The following is a 16,655-nucleotide window of genomic DNA, read 5'->3' on the forward strand; positions in this document are numbered from 1 at the left end:
TAATACTAGCTATATGAATCTGGCACACAGCCTCTTGCCCCACAACAGTTCAGGCTCTCCTAATGTGCAATTTCTTCTGCTCCTATTGCGCTCCAACCCAACCTTGCCATAGAAAAGTTGCCAAGGAGGTTTACCTTATCAGTAATTTCTTCACCAAATAGCGAACAATATTTCGGAATATTGGCTTATGTTAAGTTGTTATCGCTTCTAGTAATGAACTGTAGACAATATCAGTGAACTCTTAGCCTATTTGGACTAGCTCCCTTTCAGTTCAGGAGCAATAAATTAAATTTATGAGCTTCCACTGGAAATTTGACCGAGTAAGGATTATGCGTTGCTTAGCACTTGCACAATAGCAAGCTTAACTCGAGGAACTATGGAATAGTTACCTGTACATTTCTGTATTCCATAGAGAAAAAAATTCAGCATAGCCAAGCTAGCAAAACACCTCGATACCAGTTTTTGTGTGTGTGTAGCCTGGGAGACACTAAAAAAGGCAACGCTGCAGAAAACGAGGACGATTTCTCATGCATCACATATGTGATGTTCTTCTGGACTGTGTCTCTTGTAAGATATTCTTCCTGTCGCAGTAAACAGTTAGTGTCAGAGGAGCCACCAAAACCTGCTGATTTATTTTCTGGCTGCAGTAGCAGACGTTTTAATAAGCCAATTTCTCTGTGTCATCAGAAAGAAACGCCTTCAGTTGTAAAATTATAGCCTTTAACGCAGGAGGGAACTCATACTGATATGCAGTTACGGGCAAAGCCCCCGATTGCGGGATCGCTCGATTAAAGCGCCATCTCAATAAAGGAGCAACCTCTTTGAATTTGCAACAGTGCCTGTCTCACCACCTGTTTGATTCTATTTCAGTTTGAGGATATTTCAATGCCTGACATATTTCATTGAGGAGCTAGGTTTATTAGTTGCTATTCAGTGCTAGACCTATAATAATATGCACAATGTGCCATGATGTTAAGACAGAGCTAAACGAGCATTTCTTAAACACAACTGCGAAATTTTTGTTAGATCTAGCTTCAAAATAGAAATGAAATACCGTTATAAGGACCTGTGCCTACGGGGTTGGCTACTTATTTTCTTTATGCATTTTACTTACTTTATTCAAACACTTTATCTTACATCCCGGTAACTTTCCAAAGGTGCGTTAGACACAGATGATAGTTGCTAGAGAAGATGTGTCCATTCTATGTGGCCTACTTTCGCTACTTTCTTCTAAGATATAGTTGGATCTTTGAGGTCTCAGTAATTCCTACTTTAGTCATTTCAACAAGGACGCGATACCTCGTGTGGACCTATTGTTAATTGTATCGCAGTGTGTGGTTAGCTTTCTGAATTCTGTTCTCCATATCCAGTGATCAAAGAGGAGGGGAAGTTATGTTGAAATCAACGTAACAAATATTCATAAATGTTTAAAGAGTAGAATTGTGTCACTAGTAAAAATCAGTAGAAGTTTTTTTATAACAGATGGATGTAAGAGTTTGTTGCCGTATCGTTCAGCTCAATCAATAAGAATGTACGAAATAGCCGTGTAAAACGAAGAGAAGAATTATATGCATAGGATGAGAAATTTAGGCAACATCACCAAGACTCGCGAACAGAATATATTTTTCCTTAACGCACTTTCGGACTCAAACTCACCAAAATTCTTCTGAGGCGGTTAAGCTGATACTCACGACGACCAAACTATACGGGGCTCGCTCGCACTCAAACTCACAAGAATCACGATAACATACAAAGCTCGGTGCTCACCCGTGCTTTCAGAAATGAATCTTAACTTGAAGCGCATGCTTCACGTAATTGTACATGCAACAACAAGTTCTCATAGCTAAATAAACATGTTTTTGTGTAATAATAAAGCTAAAACAGCTTTTTACGTGCAGTTTTAGTAGAAAATGAATCATTGTGACACCGGAAGAGTGCGTTGCTCACTGTCCGAGAACAATTCCAATCCGAAGTCACAATATATCAGCATTCTTACCTATACCACAGCGCAGCAGCGCCAGATTTCCCTCTAGGTAATATAGTGATAAACTCTATGCCTCGTCTAGCCTACACAAGCGAAATTCCTTCCCCGCGTTCTCCCACACTGGTCCTCGAGCACGCGAGACGCGTACGTCACAGGCACCGCCTTTATTTTTTTTTGTGCTCCCGGATTCTTTTACGGAGCTACACACTTCCACCCACAGCGTCGCGCGCGAGCTGTTGCCTCGTTCGCGCAGCGCACGATTTTGTTCGCTGTGCTGAAGGAAACGTGACCAGCGGTATAATTCAGTGCTACACGAATAGCGAGGTGGAACAAGCGGATCGCAGAGCGTGATCATGCGCTGGAACCGGGTAGAAAATAACGTAGTTTCGGTACTTGCGCACGTGACCGCACGACGGTGAGAACACGCAGACGAAGCGGAACTACATCTATCTTGCTTCGGTGTGAAGTAAAGCACAAAACACGCAGACATTCCGTTTGTGCGTTTAATTATTTTTCTAAACTTCAATTCGTCAATTCAAGCAACAGATCCCCACAGATAACGTATGTCATGAATAATTCTCCAAGTGACGTGTCACCACGAGCAACGTCACACTGCGGACACGATTACGTAGGCGCAGGGGATTTCAGATCTTTCCGCGGTGCGTAGCGATGTAGTACCTTGGAGACGCGATTGTTATCGCACATTGTATGCTCTGCTTTTGCCAGCTCAAAATGGCCAGATCAGGGGAGGGGCCCTTTATGAAGCGCATTTCCGTAAACGGAGTAAGCCTAAGCATTAAAGGGTGCCCGAAATGAATGTTGTTATTTCACCAGAATGAAACTTAGGCAGTATTAAACTCACAGCATTATGCCCACTGGGCTCACTTATATTCAGCGAACCATGTAAACGCTCAAATTTAAGGAATGTGTGCCTCGGATGGTATTCCAACATATATATGTCCACATTGGCGCGCCATGTTTCTGTCCCTCCATGCTCACGTATAGACGGGAAAAGCTAGGACTACAGCTCACACGGACACGGACCGGTGTGGGCTGCAGTGCACTTCTGAGTGCACACACACACACACACACACAAACACACACACACACACACACACACACACACACGCACACACGCACGCACGCACGCACACACACACGAAAAGCTCTGTTGCTGTCAAGCATGCAGAGCTAGGAGGAAGATGGCTGATTAAATCACCAGAGGCTAAGATTCACTGCCCCAACTTACGACCATGGTGCAGGTGGCCGACACAGGTGACGCACCTGGACGTGTCCTAGAGACTGCGTGGCCATTAAGCGTTCGCAAAGCGATCCTGATATCAGCATAAATTTCATATCGAACAATTCAGAAAGTACTGAATGAACCTGGAAGTACTTCCAGGTTCATGGGCACTTTTGACAGTTGCAGTATTTCCAAAAGGGGGACCTTAGACACGAGGCACGTTCATGTGTTTGAGCGTAACAAACATCCTGAACAGTTACTTTCTGTTTTCGTTTCAATATATTATGATGGAACATAAACACTCACAGGACAGCAACCTGTTGAATATTTCGAGAGTAGCACGGTTTCTGCCTATCAGCATTTTTCGTGCAAGCAATTAGGGATGGTGAGGGCCACGAAGCAACCATCTATGATAAATACGTGTACAAAGGTCACCAAACAAATATTACTATAGAAACTAGATATGAACTAAGGCAACCGATCGGGCTATAAGTGCTTATTATATTAGAGATATGTTAGTCCATTGATGTTAAAGTTGGAAATGACATCTAACTATTTTCGAGTAGCAGATACCCTAAGCATATGTGGCCTATATATATATGCTTGGACTTTCGCGATGTAAATTTTGGCAGGTGCCGGTAGTTTCGAGCGAAGAGAAAGAGAGAAATGTCATCTTTTTTGGATAATTGAAACTTTCAACGTGAATTCTTGTGAAACTGTGATGAAAACATTATATGTATCTTTTGCCAGATCGAAGGTATTGCTTCCAGTGTGCCTAGAAACAGAGGAGTGCAGGGGCGCCACAAAGTAAAACTGTGGGGCTATAACGTAAAAGTATTCCAAACTTTTCGAATACAATTCTGCAATAGGCCCTCCGCGATTGGGCAAAAACATTTTTGGACCACCCCCACTTCACCTGTCTGTCACGCGAAGTCACGAAAACCGCGATTGCTAGCCGTCTGATATGACCTGTACACACTGATTATGTATGATTTCACCGAAAAAAGAAAAAAAATAGTTATGATAGTTATTTCCGATTCGGCGCCTTTTCACTATTAGCCCCCCGGCAATTGGTGAAAAATTTTCGGGCTGTACCCACCTCACCTGCCTGTCACGTAACGTCACAAAACAGCGAGAGCTCACCGCGTCAAAGTGACGCGTACGCATTTAAGATGCAATAAAATGCTGAACAAAACTGAATTTTCTTCGGAATAGCCTGAGGCTGCACCCTTCCGAAATGAATAAAAGATGGCTGCCGCCAATCGCTAAGGCGCTGGCTACTCGCCCCTGCTGGAGAGCAGGGGTTCATTTGCGTGTAATAAAATGTCTGGCAAGGCCGTGTAGCGTTCTCGAGCACTTTCGGCACGTTTACGACCTCATTCTGCCAACTCTGCATTGCTGAGGATCTGTTCCAGCGTCATTCTTAAGCTTCCGTTGCGTGCAGCCGCGATTTTTCACCAGCCACCGCAAGCTAAGTAAGGAAAAGCGGACCAATCGCTGACGCCGGCACCACCTTCTTCATCCAGTTATCGACGTTCAGTGCAGTGGCTCAGCCCCATCGAATGCCTCTCCAGATTAGCATGCTCATCGCCTCCTGTCAGCCAATTAGATAAGAGAAGCCGCTCAGTGTAGGCAATGTTATTTGTTTTTCAAGCCAACAAAAGTGACCTCCTATGAACGAGGAGAGCGTTTGACTGGTCTGTTCAGACAACTCTGCGGGTGACCACACGGTGCTTTCGTCGCCGGTTACGCGAACTTGGCGTCAGGAGGTTAGAATAAAAACATATTGAAATAGTTTTATGTTGCAGCCACAGGACTTCCTTTTATGCTAAATACTGCATCGACGTTGTTCATTTAAGTCGTATGCACAGAAGTATGCCGCGATAATATGTGCCAGGGGAGATATCGGACAAGAGAATGTGTGGTTTAAAACCATCGGGCACTCTTTTTTTTTTGCGTGGGAGAGAATATAAAGTGACATTTCCTTGCGCACATCTGTGGGTCCCCTTTACTCTTTCTTTTATTTACTTATTTATTTAACATACCCTCAGGGAAATCACGACGTCATGCAGGGGAGTGGTTGTAAGCAAAATCTGTAAATTCATCAAGCTTGAGCTAAAAAATCAAAACCATATATTGACCTTTTGCACGGAGTAGTGTGTTCCGTGAAATGGCGCGTTCGGTGGAATGCCACTGTTGCCTCAACGACCACGCACGAATACGAAACCATTAGCACTCACACGTTGATAATGTGAGTTCAGCTGTCGGAAATTCAACTGAGTGTTCGCTAATGCACTTTACTCCAATCATGCCGGACTGAATTGTGTGCATTGAAGATGGGTGCAGGAGTTCGTCGCAGAAATCGTAACTGATTTATTAAGGAATTGAATTATTCTGTGTAGCGAAGTTGGCGCAACTGTCCGTACGTGTGACCGGCACTTCGAGATGTAAGGCGTTCCTCGATGATACAGAAATTTGCTCATCCACGATCCTTGCATCGCGATCCTTCAAAGAATGTGCTTCAGCCCAGGAACGTTGGCAAGAGTGGGTACCGCTCGTTATAGGGAGTAGTACCGCTTCCTCTCATAGTATGTTTTGAGCACAGTATCTACGCACATCTTTCCCAATTGGCTCGCAATTTTACGCCCACTCTATCGTAAACGTGTCAATGAGTGAATGGGCACCCACGTAAATCCTCGTGAGACACAGCGTACAATATATTGCACACGCGGTCTTAGCATTCAAGGCCTTGCCGGAACTGCAGCTGCTGCCAACTTCTCCTGCTCAAGGGAATGCACAGACATGTGCTGCCATCTGGCCAAGAATGAGAGAAGTCAATTGCGCGGAGGGCTCGGTGGACGCGTTTGAAAATGGCGTCCATCCCGACGAAGTCGTCGTATTCCCCGCGGCCAAGTAAGCTGCCCCTATTTACTTACGACTATGCTAAATGTTATGAATCTAGCCATGAATGGAATCAGGAATGTACAAGGATAATTTTGAGCATGGTTTCTCTTGAGGCAAGAGCGCATTGTGTCCGTGGCAATGGTGAATTCCATTGTGTGCATTGCCTTGCATACTAACCGTAGGAACTTTCCTGCGGGGCTCGACGTTAAGTTGATGTCCAATCTTACTCAGATAAGTAATATATATATATATATATATATATATATATATATATATATATATATATATATATATATATATATATATATATATATATATATACACACATTGGTGTGTGTGTGTCGTGTGTACGTGCTTACGCGCGTGCTGTTGTGCGTGAGTGTTTTCCTCGAGCCTATGTAGTCTACGTAACCGAAACCTTACCAAATTCATATGATTTATCTGGGCATTCAAATGTACCGTAAGTGCGCATCTTCTGCGCATTTCCTAATAAATAGCAATCTTAAAATGGGGAGGAAAACATAGTATATACCAAACAGACGAGCCAGGGAAACCGGGAATTCTCGGGGAATTTGGATAGTCTGGCAATGCTCAAGGAAAAATGAGGGAATTTGTGCTTCAATCACGGAAACGTAGCTGCCATTTTCTTGAAAGGGAATGAAAGTATCCCCACTCCTGGCTCGACTAAAAGAGACGAATCGTAACGAATTCTCTTGGCTGTCCGAATTTCCGGATTGTTCACCGCGACCGCAGGTCCGAAACGGCATTCATCAAAGACAACACCGCCATTCTGATTATCTCGCCGCCTCGAACCAGCGCCCCCGCACGCAGATCCGCTGGCAGCCGTAACCACCACCGCGGCAACCCGAGGTTTAGCTGCTTCGAGCACCGACTCCGACTTTGTAGTCCTCGCGATTGGCTTTGAAGCTTAGGAAGTATGGTACGCTGCATAATGCCGGTTTCCGAAAGGCAGCTTCTCCTCAGCACAGTTATGTTACGCGGGGAAGCTTAAATTAAGTAGTGCGGTGAAGCTTAACAATTGTGGAAAGGGGCAACTGTCCCGGGAGACAGTACGCATACCATAATTATATACACGCGCGCACCGCCGTCGCCTATCACAGTACAAGCACCGGTATGCTTACTAAGTGTACTGGCTGGCCTTCAGAGCCTTTTAGGACGTGCCTGCGACGATTTGAGTCCGTAAGGGGAGTAAAAGACATGCATTCTTTTTTTTTCGAACTGCTCGATTTGATTTTTCTGACATTTTCGTGGCCCCTTGGAAGTCTAAAAATCGAGCGTTGACTGTACAACTGACAATGAGAATGCTTCAAATGGTTCGTGGGGCGAACGCGCGGCAGAACGAGGACAATAACAGAAATGGCTATCGTATGAAGGAATGTTCGGGAAAGAAACCCTGCCGCCTCTTCTTTGAAGGAACTTGAGCTCAAAAAGCAAAGTGTTAGCTCACGCATAAATGAAGGTGACCCTCATCCAAACCAAAAATTGGAGGACGCTTAAGCTTCGCCTTCAAGAGTGGGACGCGACAGCATTCCTGTCGACCCGCCAAGGGGTATAAGACAATGCGCTACGGCACAGCGATCGCTTACGATGCGCCCCGCATCGGACTTAGCGCCCACCTATCACGCGGTGAGCGTCGAGCAACGCAGGGTTCGGCGCGGCAACGAAACGTGCGCCTGAGCGAACGGAACGAACCAAAGAACTCGGTGTCTCGGAGGGGAAACGATCTACGCCAGCCAAACGTCGTGATCGGCACGGGCAAAGAGATAGATTGTAATCTAAACCGGGAGCACGGCGAAGCGTCGTCAGGGGAGAGGGAGTCCCGCGACGCGCCTGGCAGCGGTCCCAATGCGCGCGCGGCGCGCCTCCTGTCGGGGCAGCGCCGTACATTGAGAGGAGGGGGTCTTCTGTGTTTGCCGCAAGATGGCTCTGCGTGTGCGGAAAGCGCAGAAGAAATGCAGCGGAAACGCACTTCGCAACTCGTGTAATTGTGACTTCTGTACGTTACATGTTCATAATTACCGATATACACCGCAGTATAACTTTCCACGGCTCGTTTCGAAGGCAACACCGCATTCACTAGAGGCGCGTTTGCACCGCTTTGAAGCATCGAACTCGTGGCTGAGTGGTAGCGTCTCCGTCTCACACTCCGGAGACCCTGGTTCGATTCCCACCGGGCCAATCTTGGAAGTTGCTTTTTATTTATGGAGTGCCTGCCGTGATTTATCGCTCACGGTCAACGCCGCAAAACGCTGACGCCGACACCCGACGCCGACACCGACACCGACGGCGACGACACCGGCTTTTCTGCGACACGAGCTCCTTAACGCTATCGCGTTAAAATAAACTCATGAAGGCGGTGAAACACAAAACGGAGGCATTGTGCGCCGGCTGAGATTATGTGAGGATAGTTGAGGTCGACTTTCCAGCAGCTGAGAAAATCTCACTTCGGTCAAAGTTCGGGCATAATACCAATGATCTTGCTATCGCTTGAGAGAAGTAACTCATTTTCGAAAATATATGCTTCTGTATGCATATATTTTTACTTGTATTTGACAATTTTCGACTCGATCTGCAATAGCCTTTATCATTTTTCTTTTTCGAAGATATTTTTTGCTGGGCATGTTATTATCCCCTCCCTTCAGTTTTCTATCTTGGTTAAAATAAACACTACTGCTTTCTATTCACACTAAATTAGGTTTTTTCTTAATGCTTACTTGAGAGTGACAGCATCGGGCGATTTGGTGTCCCAGCCCTGTGTTTACAGAAAATAAAGTCCTTTGTCACTCAGGGAAAACGTGGAAAACTCAGGGAATTCGAAAATATCAACTTGGTAGACACCCTGACATGGGCGCATAGGTTTCGCGATGTCAGGTGGTTTACTATAGGCTGCAGTTCTTTGTTCACGAAAGAACGTTAACAATTTGGAGAAATAATAGGTAGGCTTCGTGTCACGTTCTGCAAGGGTGTCCCATTGTCTGTCTCGTTATAAAACCTTATAAAACATTATCGTAACAGCTCTGACGAGCGAACGTACCACGTTCTTTAATCTCTTTTTTCGTCGAACAGCTGGGCTAAAGCTAGCTGGGACACCTTACATATCAAATCGCAGGCCGCTTTATGCCGACGCTCTGATGCCCCATAAAATGGTGCCGCTTGCCGGCACGGGACTTTGTAGTCGATAAGAATCGATAGGTATGGACAAAGCCGACAGGTGTTGTCGGCTTAAAAGTTGTTGCCCACATTGAATATTCATGCGGTTTCTTGTAACAATAATGGCTATGAGCGCACTCAAGCAAAGAATATTCGCTCCGTCCATGCGGTGTATATTATTTCACAGCCTCACGCGTGTGCGAACAGTCTACCTGATTCTCGTATCAGTCGTGATACGTGATGTTATTCGCAATTTCTTTTGTTATATTTCATGGCATTGACGTCCCGATTCGCTTCATAGACAGGATTGCTGTCCGTCGTTCTCGTACGTTCGCTCGCAGAGTATGCCGCGAGTGGGCGGAGACAATAAGCCGCTTCGACTTAGGGCTGAATTGATTCTGTGAGCAATATTGTAAGATATTGATTATAACAGCAGGGAACACGGCAACGAATTGCCCACCAGCAATCAGTTTTAAAAATGAGAAACGCCTAGGCTTCTTATGTTTCTGTTGTTTCAATTCGCACAGAGAATTATAGCCTCAAAAGCGTTGGGAAAAATATAAACCCGCAGCTCTGTGAGCGAGGGAAATTTCAACCAAAAAAGGAAATGGTAGAAGTGCTTAAAAATCACCATTGACAAGCCTGCCAGTTGTTAGAAATGGCTGTCACACACCCATCTGCTGCAACCCAATACACTACCATGACGAGTATGAAAAGTCAGGCCGCGCACAAACACAGCCTATCATACAGTAGACAGGAGGTGGCAGCACAGCTTTCCACAACAACGCACCCCGAATACAATTATGAACCAAGACTGTCCAATGCACTTCAATGCACTTTGTCATGACAGTTCAGAGCGCCCCGCGAAGATGACTGCATGCGCCACCCTGGGCTATCAGTTGTGGCTTCTGGCCAATCGGCCGTAACAGCAAATTACAACGTTCAGCCGTGTCAGGTCGTGTGGCGCAGATATACATATCTACGGGGAGATAAACCTATCTGCTATAGACAAGCCACATCTCTACAAAGAAACCTTAGGACATCATTATGTTCGCAATGCTTCTCATCGTAGAAATTCCTTCTTATGTCAGCAGTTGTGACAACTGTGTAAGTTTTATAAATCGACGTACCCTTACTACTGTCTGTCACCTGTGCTATCATTACAGACACGTCGTTTGTCGACTGCAGCGCGAGTGCTTGCAGCGGCGGGCATACAAGCTTCGTTATCCTATCAGTCGTTTAAGCTTGGTGATTACACTAAGCGTAATAATTTTATTGCGGCAAAATTTGTTGAAAGGTTTGCATTGTGCATCACGCCCCTACGCGGCACACGCTCATCTGTAACATTCCTCACATGTATCGTTATCTTTCCCTTGTGACCCCAGTAAGTGGTTTTATCCCTTACATAATATAAAGACACAAATATCCAATATCAAATAGCGCTCGCTCTAATCGAAAACGAACCAAATAGCAGTGGCTACTCGAGTCGTATTCTAAATGCCTAATATTCCTAAATTCCAAATATCGGCCTTTCGCCTCAGTGAGCTGAGGAAGTTTTGATAAGGGTTCGAGTATGAAAGCCCGCGTTTACGTGAACATCTTATTCATCGCAATAGGGAAAGTGCCCTGCAGATTAAACAATAAAGAGAAAGCGTAGTTGTAAAAGTTATTGTCAGAATTATTTTTGACAGATTCGCCTGCCTCACTATTTTCCTTAATAGGATAATAATAATATAATATTTGTATTTCCAGGCGCAACGACCATGACTACGAGCACGACTACTACTGTGAAAAGTACCACGACAACGACCGCTACTACGATGAGGAACATTGCCAAGCCGACGACCACTACCCCGACAACTACTACGACGACTACTACGACGACTACTACCACGACGACTACTACTACGACAACTACGACCACCACCACGACGACTTCAACGACAACGACCCGACCACGACGACGACCACCGACAAAGACCCCGACGACCACTACCACGACAACTACTACTACGACAACTACGACCACCACCACGACGACTACTACGACAACGACAACGAAGCGACCACGACCACAACCAACGACAACGATCACGGCGACGACCCCGTCTCCTAAGAAGACACCGAAGGCCTATCGAACACCGGTCATCTGCATTCCAAAACCACCCATTCCATGTAAGTCACGCTGCCTACGGATGCGTATACGGTAGTAAGCAACGCCATTTTTCCTTACTACCGTTTTTAGCTATCGTCGCGGCAGTTAACAATTTGAAACATCTTTTGAGTAGATAGCAGTTGTAATGTTTAAATGTATGTGCAACTGCATACGTTGCAACCGCAGCACCACTGAACCAGGAGCGAACACATGGAAGTGGTGCTTTATATGAGCTTAGTGAACACTGTCTTGTTTCCTGTTTCTATAGAACTTGACAATATATATGGCCCCGACTTCAGAAGGCAAGAGAGAAGCGTACGGCACAACAAAGTTGATCTGCCTTAAAAAACAAACACACAGAGAGACAAACATTTTCCAGTGATGTTGACCAAGACACGCTCTCTATTAATCTTGCCGAATGCCGGAGAAGAAACACTTTATAATGAATGAGCACGCAAGCGTGCCTGCTGAGAGTAAAGGCCTAATGACGCAGCAGAAGCAGCGCATATTTGCAGCAGAACTGAAGGCGGTTATCTTTTGTTCGCACTCTCTCAATTAAATGAACAATCGCAGGATGGTAATTTCTCCACCTTCTTTATGTAACAATAGGGCACCTTGTACCGTTTTCCTAGTTTGGAAATACTGGCGCATACAGCTAAATTTCTGTCCGAAACTTCGTGTCCTTAACTTTCATATTGGCTAGAAAATTGCTAAAATATTTTTATCAGCCCATACACATTGTACTATACTATGAAGATACTCAATAGGTTGTACAACTGACAGGTTCTTACGCACATTTGGAACATTGGTCGCGTACTTCAGATTTGAACACGCTTTTTTTTTACATTCAGACCACTAGAATGATACTAATCATTCAATATGCAAAATCGCGATTAATACATAGATACAATGCCACTAATAAGTGGACTCCAATTTATAGTTTTAACAAGTGGCACGTGTGTGTAGTTCATTAAAATGCAACCGAAAATCGCATACCATGGTAAATTGTTGCCCAATCATGGCTTGGATATCTGACAAAAGCGTCAAATTTCCTGACGGCCGTCTTGTAAACAGAAACCTAGGCACATCCGTGGCAGAGCTGGCCTCACGCCATTTCTGCCACGGAACGTCAATACACATACACACACAATACATACATACATACATACATACATACATACATACATACATACATACATACATACATACATACATACATACATACATACATACATACATACATACATACATACATACATACATACATACATACATTGACGTCAATACACATATGTTACAAAATAATTGAAAAAAACATGCCCAATAGTTCCTGTATTTACGTGAGTTAGGAAATATAGTTTGATGCTACGTGCTGGTGTTAAGGCGCTCATGTCTCAAACATGAAGAATTGGCGGCGTGACGCACTAAGCACACAAACAGTTTTTCTGCTCTCCCTACGCACGGTTTTTATTAATCGTGCATGAAACGCTCAAACGCAGGGGTAATTACCTATTAATCGTTCCTCATGAATGTAAGATTGTTGACACCGTCATCAAGGATGGGAAGCCATGATGTCGCACATCCTTTTGCCAGGCCTAACTGCCTACTGCAGACGGCCCACAATGACAAACTCCTTTACCGCAGTCTATGAAGTGTGCTTAGACGGTGCAATGAATACCCCAATTGAAGAACAGCCCACTCGTCAAAAGCTCATAAATGTGAGCGTAGTGACAGCGTGGTATACTAAAGAAAGAACGCTCCTTGTACGGGGTGCTTAATTGCCGGTGCGCGTATCACTACTGTTATTCTATGAGGCTCAGCCTGCGGACAAAGTCTGCAGAAACGTGTTGACAGAAGTCAGAGGCACCCATGTAGCTACGAATGGCTAAGAGTGTGCGAACAGGCGAGACAGCGAGCCATGATGGGGAGACTGCGAAACGCGTGCCTAAAGTCTAACAACTGTGTCAACGAGACTAGACACAGCCCAGTAGCTGGTTTACCCTCAATTCTAAATGCATTGGTTAAAAAAAAAAATGTTGAGGCGGGCGAGCAGTGGTCAGCTTCACATTTTAGTGTTTCCTCCAACGCTGTCTGCGACCCATTCCTTTCAGTCGAGGCTCTAATCACTAAACTGATACTTGAGTAAGACGCCGCACGATGTAACGCTAGTCTTGGACGTAAACACTTGGTGAAGGAACAGGGAGGATCGGTTGGCTGTGTGTAGAGACAGTTGTCCTTGTTGTCCTGTTTACTTGTGTGCTTATTATCAGTGTTCTGCAAACTTTGCACTTGGGTGTGTAAATATTCTCGCGATGCAGCTCAATACGTGCAGAGAAAAGACGATGGGGAAGTGTTGTTGTCGCTGGGGCGCGTCGGCTGCCATGTTATAGTGTCAGCTGGGGCCTTGTGCATTCGCCTTGCGTATATAACATTTGGGCTTGTCTCCGCCTCGCAACATTTCGGTGGAGGTGTTGGCTAACGACACGGAGTGCCGCAGCGGCGGCCGCGTGAGCCCTCAAACGACGATCGGCAACCAAAGCGCCACAATGACCAATCACCGACATCCTGTGCCGCAGACTCTGACCTCAGTCGTGTTGTCCAAGCCACCAGATCCAGAGACCTTCAATACAGCATCTTTGGTACGGATGTTGAAAACGGGATTCTCTCGCGTGAGCGTGTGAGCGAAAATAATCGGTGGGACCGAACGGTAATGCTAGCGAACGTGATATTCTACGTCCGAGAAATGGCGCTAGCATTGCATGAGACCCACGAACACGACATAACGAGTTGGAACCTCTTGAAGCAGATGCTTCTACATCTCTTCGGAAAGCCATTTGGCCGTCAGCTGGCAGCGAAAAAGGAGCTATCAACCCGTGCTCAGACGTCGAGCCTTACGTGGCATATATTCAAAATGTCCTCGAGCTTTGTCGTAAAGCTGACAAAGACATGAACGCGACCGACAGGATTGGCCACCTACTGAAGGGCATTGCAGATGACGCATTCAACCTGCTTATCTGCAAGAACTATGACTCAATGGACGCGATCATCAAAGTGTGCCGCAATTTCGAACCGATGAAGAGTTGCCGCATTACGCAGCCAACAGGCTACCAAATACAGTTTCGAGATGTTGGTGGGAAGAACAGCCACCTGGAGCTCCTCTGTCTGGACAAGAACATTTGACGCGGTTATTATGTCGCGAGCTCGAAGCCATGTTTCCCGTGGTTCCTCATCAGCATTGCCCAGCCAACTCATATTCTGTATCGGGTATACAGGCCGTTGTCAGGCAAGATATTGACACGTGTGCTTATCTTTATCGGGCAACCACGTTTCGCCGCTTAACAACTGTAATCGCAGATGATGATGATGAAAAACGTTTATTTCCTCTATTTTGCAGTGATTTTTGCGGCATCAGATGGAGTCTTCCATCTTTTCTCCAGGGTCGGTTCCCCTAGTCCAGGGCTCCGCTGATGGTAGCTGCCCTGCGTGCACGCCCTACTAGTCCTTGTTGGACTTTCAGGATGTCGCTGGATAGCATCCTCTCCCACTGTTCCGCACTCGGGTTTTTTATTATGGCTAGCCCTTCTGTTTTCTGGCAAGCCCATGTGGTATGGTATCGGGTTGGTTTGTCTCCACACCATGGGCACTTGCTCTCGTACTGCGTGGGGTAGATCTTACTTAGCATGTTTAGGCACGGGAATGTTCCCGTTTGTAGCTGTCGCCATGCTACGGCGTCTTCTCTGTTTAGTTGTTTGTGAGGGGGCGGGTATTTTCGTCTGATGCCTCTGTAGTAATTTAGTATCCCTGAATAGCTTTGGGCTACCGGCTCGGGTTCCTCAGCGGGGTCGGGAATGTTGGATGCTCGGTTTGTTGCGTGCCCTCGAGCTATCCTATCGGCCTCCTGATTTCCCGTAATGTCGGTATGTCCCGGCACCCAAACTATCGTGTGTTTGGCCTGGTTGTTGACGGTTTTGCCACTTGAGCGGAGGATGCGGAGCGCGCTGTGGCTGATTCTGCCGTTTAGGTAGTTGCGGCATGCTGCTTGTGAATCTGTGAGTATGGTTAAGGACCTGTTGGATCGGTAGCCCTCCGCTGCCGCTAGAGCCACGGCTGCCTCTTCGGCCTCAACTACCGTACAGTTCCGAATTGATGCGCTGGTGATTTCTTTTAGGTCCGAGTTGATCACCGTTGCGACTTTGCTTTTCTTGTGGTTTTTGTCCTGAGTGTAGGTAGCGGCGTCTACGTACACTGTGTCATGTCTAGTTGCCAGTGTTCTTTGTACATACTCTGCTCTTGCTTGTCTTCGTGCCATGTGTAGGTTCGGGTCCATATTGCTGGGTATCGGTGCTACTTTGATGGTGTTTCTGTATTCGTCCGGTATCGTCTCCGTGCTTTGTGTCTCCTTTATGGTAGCTTCACCGCCGTATCTGCTCAGGAGTCTTCTGCCCGTTGCCGATAGCCTTAGTCTTTGCATTTGCGCGATTATCTGCGCTTCTTGGAGCTCCTCGAGACTGTTGTGTAGCCCCAGGGCCAGGAGTTTGTCGGTCGATGTTGACTGCGGTAGGTGGAGCGCCGTCTTGAGGGCTTTCCTCAGGATTGCGTCCGCTTGTTGCATTTCGTGCTTCGTACAGTGGTAGTACGGGAGGCTGTACGTCACTCTACTGACCACCAGGCTTCTGACCAGTTTGAGTGTGTCTGCTTCCTTCATGCCGTGTCTTTTCCGCGAGACCCGCGTTATCATGCGGGCCACTTGGTTGGCTGCAGTTTTAAGTAGTGTTAGGGTGTGGGTACATCGTTGGTTCGATTGTATCCACATTCCTAATATCCTGATGAGCGTCTTCTCCGGGATTGGCTGTCCCTCGAGGTGGATGTTCAACTTCATGTTTAGTTCCTCTGGGACGGTGCGATTCTTCTTGCCTCGCCATACTCTTAGGAGCTCGGACTTCTCCGTTGAGCATGCTAGACCTCTTGCCTTGACATATTTCTCTACGCATGTCGCAGCTTCTTGTAGTCTTTCTTCCTTTTCCCTGAGTGAGCCTTTGGTGACCCATACAGTGATATCGTCGGCGTACACGGCGTGGCGTACGCCGTCGATTTGGTCTAGTTATTGGGCCAGTCCAATCATAGCAACATTGAACAGGATGGGTGAGATGACCGATCCCTGCGGTGTGCCTTTGTTTGGGGTGTTGAACTTTTCGGAT

General features: G+C 46.1%; 2 protein-coding genes across 2 annotated transcripts in view; both read left to right on the forward strand.

Moving 5' to 3' along the window:
* LOC139057624 (probable serine/threonine-protein kinase fhkB) overlaps nt 1–16,655 on the forward strand; it is a 143,957-nt gene that overhangs the window by 91,720 nt on the left and 35,582 nt on the right. The window lies entirely within an intron of this gene.
* The window catches only part of LOC135920026 (uncharacterized), a 130,628-nt gene continuing 120,024 nt past the window's right edge, over nt 6,052–16,655 (forward strand). Inside the window, exons 1-2 of the mRNA XM_070536520.1 lie at nt 6,052–6,140; nt 11,423–11,477. Of these exons, the coding sequence (XP_070392621.1) occupies nt 6,052–6,140; nt 11,423–11,477 (144 nt within the window). The remainder of the gene's footprint in view (nt 6,141–11,422; nt 11,478–16,655) is intronic.

This window comes from Dermacentor albipictus, chromosome 3, assembly GCF_038994185.2.
Source record: "Dermacentor albipictus isolate Rhodes 1998 colony chromosome 3, USDA_Dalb.pri_finalv2, whole genome shotgun sequence".
NCBI lineage: Eukaryota > Metazoa > Arthropoda > Arachnida > Ixodida > Ixodidae > Dermacentor > Dermacentor albipictus.